Below are 4,649 nucleotides of genomic sequence, written 5' to 3' on the forward strand. Positions count from 1 at the left end.
AAACTTTTAACAGTTTTAGTAATTTATACTCGTTTTTAAAAATTCAAAATATAATATATAAATAATTTTTTATTTTTTACTATATGGTTACTATGATTTTTTAATTTATTTTAATAGCTTAAAATTAAACAAATATAATTATAATCTACACTATTTTTTATCAATTCTTTATTATTCAAAATCATTAATTCTCATATATACTTTAGCCACATTAGGCAATTCCGTAATCTTATTTAAGGAAATAATGAATCACATTAATAATGTATTTATTATGGTTTAATAAAAAGCTTATTATATTTTTAAATGGACCAACTTATTTCTCTAAGGATTCTAAGAATCATTCTAGTGATGACACATGGCTACAAAAAAATATTGCAATGCTTCTCAAATAATATATACTAGGATAAGACCTGCGCCTTGCGCAGGGTGAGTTTATTTGTATATATTATCGATAGTTTTTTAAATGTCAAATAAGTGCTTAAAAGCACGTGGTCGTCTTCTTCATTTAACGGAAATGATCCGAACTGTCACTTGTTACTCGCCGCGTTTTGTATTTACACGGCTCAGGCGGACTAAACTTGGACCACCGCCAAATATTGCCGATCACCCCTAACTCGCCACGTCTAACTCCGATCAACGTATTCTCGTCCGCGTAATTTATGAAACGGTCGATTTTTAGATCATGAAACGACATACCTTTATCCCCATACCTCTGCGATCTTCAGTCTCCAGATCCCCCCAACCTTCCAATCGAATTCCTGTTGATTCACATTATATTCCTTGCTTCCTTAGACCTTAGCTGATATCATCTTGCAAATTTTTGGTATAGATCGAATAAAAATTCTAGGTCCTCTGGCGTCATATTGTAAACTCGGTCAACCCATAAACTTTTTATCGCCCCCTCACTACAGGGAACATCTTCTAGGGACGTCTCTGAAATGTCTCTTACAAGAAACGGCTGATGTGTTATTATCATGATTCGTGCATCGTATGTATAAGAACAGGGAACATAAATATACATATATTGTTCAGAGAGGTGTGATTAAAGGGTTGTGTTGATTGGGAATGAAACTATTCAGGAAAGATGCCATATACGAAGGGTTGTGTTGTTTCTGAAGAGGAGACGATTGAGGAAGATGGATAACACAACAATTTTTTGATGACGAAAGCGACTCAAAGGAAGAAAACTTTTTATCCCTTAGATCAAAAATAACAAACAAATCTGACAGATAGATTAAATTTTTATTTTTCTATAAAAAATGATGATGTCATTGATAAAAAAAATGGTTTGCTATTATATATAGATTTTATAAGTACACTAGATTAAGATCCGCGCCTTGCGCGGAATAAACATTATATATAAAAATTATTTTATGTATTATATGTTCTTACATATTATGAAATAATAAATATATATTGAATAATTAAAAGTCAGTAACTATTACATATATAATTAAATTGGTGCAAACGTATAAATCAATTTTATTAATCCAAAAAATTAAAATTTTTGATAGGATATGTAATTAAATTTAAATGATATTAACATACATAGTATATTTTTAATATTAATGTCTATTAAATGATGATTTCTACTCATATGTTTTTTTGATCCTTTAATATCAAAAACTTTAAATTACTGATAAAAAATGTCATTGTTAGATTAATAATTTTAGTAATTTATAATTTAAAAACAATTATCAATGTTAATTCAAAACTTTTATCAAAAAAAATTATTCAAAGTAAATTTTGAAATTAAAATATTTATTTATTCAATATGATTTATAGTTTAATTTAGAATGATATATTTACATATATATTTTAAATGTTAATGATTAATTAAATTAGACTTTTATTTATATGATTTTGTAATCATTTGTATTTTGTCATAACAAAAATTTTAAACCATGGATCGCAAAATTTGAATGTGAGACTTTTAACAGTTTTAGTAATTTATAGTCGTTTTTTAAAATTCAAAATATAACATATACAGAAAAATCTAAATTTTTATAATATAGTTATTGTGATTTTTTTAAATTATTTTAATAGTTTAAAATTAAATAAATTTGATAGAAGATACATTATATTTTTATCAGATCTTTATTATTCAAAATTATTAATTTTCATATATACTTTAGCCACATTAGGCAATTCGTAATCTTTATTTAAAAAAATAATAAATGACATTAATAATCAATTTATGGTTAGTTTAATAAAAAGCTTATTATATAATTAGATGGACCAACATATTTCTCTAATAATTCATATAATTAGATGAACCAACATATTTCTCTAATTATTCTAAGAATCATTCTAGTGATGACATGTGACTACAAAAAGAAGTTGTAATGTTTCACAAATAATATATAGGGGATACCATGTAGGTGATGCATTTTGGTTGTCGCTAAACATATAGGTCATTGCGATGCAGATTTAGACCACACCTAAACAATTGATAAGCCAGACGTATGATAATGTTACATTTTTTTTGTTATTATAATGTTGTCGTATAGTTATCACACTTTAATAATAAGTCATCTGCCACTTAGTTACGAAACCGGATAAAAAGCATACTGAGCCACACCACACATGCCCTGAGGCCACTCTACATCTCTACGAATCCTGATGTAACCATTCTCTCCCCAAGTCTCACCCCACGAATTTTTAGCCAGCCAATACTTTATCCCTTCAGGGCTCGTCCCGTACCCAACGAACGTCACTGCATGATTCACCCTGGTCCCGCAGTACGGCTCATCGTACACTCCACCTGAGTAATGCATGAAACCGGGTCCATCTGCGTCAATGGAAACCGAGACAGGCTGTCTCGAAACTGCCTCGAGCAAGGCACGCTCGTTGTTACTTGGAACGGTCTGGAACCCTCTGATTGATGCGGCGGGTCTCCCATTGTAACGGCACATCCCCTCGGTCATTTGGAAAGGGTACGCTTGCTCAGAAGCAATGCCACGGTTTTTGATTATGTAGCTGAAAGCATCTGACATTATCCCGCCACTACAACCGTTATTATTCTCTCTGTCGCAATCTAGAAGCTGTTGTTCAGACAAAGATACGAGGTTGCCTCGGGCAATTTTTGTCACACCTTCCACCGCTGCGACTGCTGAGAACGCCCAACAACCTCCTGTCCAAATATACATCCAAATATATTGAGTATAGTTTTTTTTCTCCGTAATAACGTAAACCTATTTAGGTAACTCTAACTTGGGGTCTAAGTTTTTACAATGGCATTATTAAATCATGGAATTCAATACTAATCCAGGGGTTTACTAAAATTTATTGAGCGTATTGAACTTCAAATCTTGAATATCATACATATGTAGAGACCACTGTTTTGAATTTATATAATTTTGGAAAGCTTACCGCATTGGCCTTGGTATCTAACAGGTGTTACAGCTCCTTCGGATCTCCAATCTTTGGTCTCACGGGCAACATCACTGACGTTCCAATTCCAAGAAGGTATCATTTCATCGTAAAATTCAGATGGTGAAATTTTGTTGATGCCCTTGAGACCGGTGTGTGTGGCAATGAACTCTTCTTCGGTCCAATCCGAAAACTCGTTGACACCAAGCCTGTAGGATTTATCTCCCTTCTTATTAAATTCCTCAATGAATTTCAGGTTTTTCCTGAACACGTCGAACCTCATCTTTTCCTCAAGCTCATTGGTATAAACTCGGGAGAATCGTGTCATCCATTGTTGATGGTGGTCAGCAATTAAGGGCTTGTTGAAGGTGACACGAGATGTGGCTTGGGAGACGCTTCCCATGGAAATAATCGTTAGAAACACAAGGAATACTATCGATGTCATTTTGTTGTTGATGAATATGATAAAAATTAAAATAGATGAAAGAATGAAATTGTAGTTTTTTTCTTGTATGTGAAGTGTTTCTGTTGTGTTGTAGTGAAGAAGTAAGGATGGGGAGAAATGGTATTTATAAAGAAAAGATTCGAAGTTGGTTATGGTCTAACTGAAAAATGAGAGCAAATTGCAAGTTGACTCTATAATGGTTATGGTGTTGTTTGCATTAACTTGCGCCGTGATCTTTGGAGGAACAACTTTCCCATTTCTATATGCACATATATTACAACTAATATATATATATATATATATATATTTTTTTTTTATATATATTACCATATCATTTTAAATATAGAGATAAGAGCTAGCTATATTTACTAATAACCTTAGGGTTTAGGTAGATACATTTGCGTTTGAATGCAATCATGGTCCAATCAAATGTATTTTGAAGTTCTCGGTCATGGTGAGTTTTAAAATATAGATTACTTCGAACTCAAAACTGTCGTGACAACATTATTAGCTTTTGGGAACAACTGAGTTCTGAAAGTCAAAAAGTATTAAGTTCTGACTGAAAACAAAGATAATTCCTTTTTATTTGGGGTCTCATTTGGATTTACCTCAGTTCAATGAAAATAGTGGTAAATATGTGACGATAACTAAGGCGATGAAGTGGTTTATCGCTTAAGCCTGCCAGCCATGTGGTTTAAGGCGACGAATAAAGGTAAATAGTATAGTGGTTTATCGCTTAAGCCTGCCAGCCATGTCACTAGCTTCGCTTGCATGGGGGGCCTCTACACTACAAGAAAACATCAAGGATTCTGAGGGAAAAATCGTCGGAATT

At 32.3% G+C, this 4,649-nt stretch overlaps 1 protein-coding gene across 1 annotated transcript; it reads right to left on the minus strand.

Moving 5' to 3' along the window:
* Positions 1 to 2,372: 2,372 nt before the first annotated feature.
* On the minus strand, positions 2,373 to 3,892 carry LOC106293682 (ervatamin-B-like). The gene is made up of 2 exons (XM_013729349.1): positions 3,373 to 3,892; positions 2,373 to 3,133 (listed from the first exon to the last, which is right to left on the minus strand). The coding sequence occupies exons 1-2, from the start codon at positions 3,815 to 3,817 to the stop codon at positions 2,547 to 2,549; spliced, it is 1,032 nt and encodes a 343-aa protein (XP_013584803.1). The 5' UTR covers positions 3,818 to 3,892; the 3' UTR covers positions 2,373 to 2,546.
* Positions 3,893 to 4,649: the final 757 nt, after the last annotated feature.

The sequence above is a fragment of the Brassica oleracea genome, chromosome C5 (genome assembly GCF_000695525.1).
Source record: "Brassica oleracea var. oleracea cultivar TO1000 chromosome C5, BOL, whole genome shotgun sequence".
In the NCBI taxonomy this organism is placed as follows: Eukaryota; Viridiplantae; Streptophyta; class Magnoliopsida; order Brassicales; family Brassicaceae; genus Brassica; species Brassica oleracea.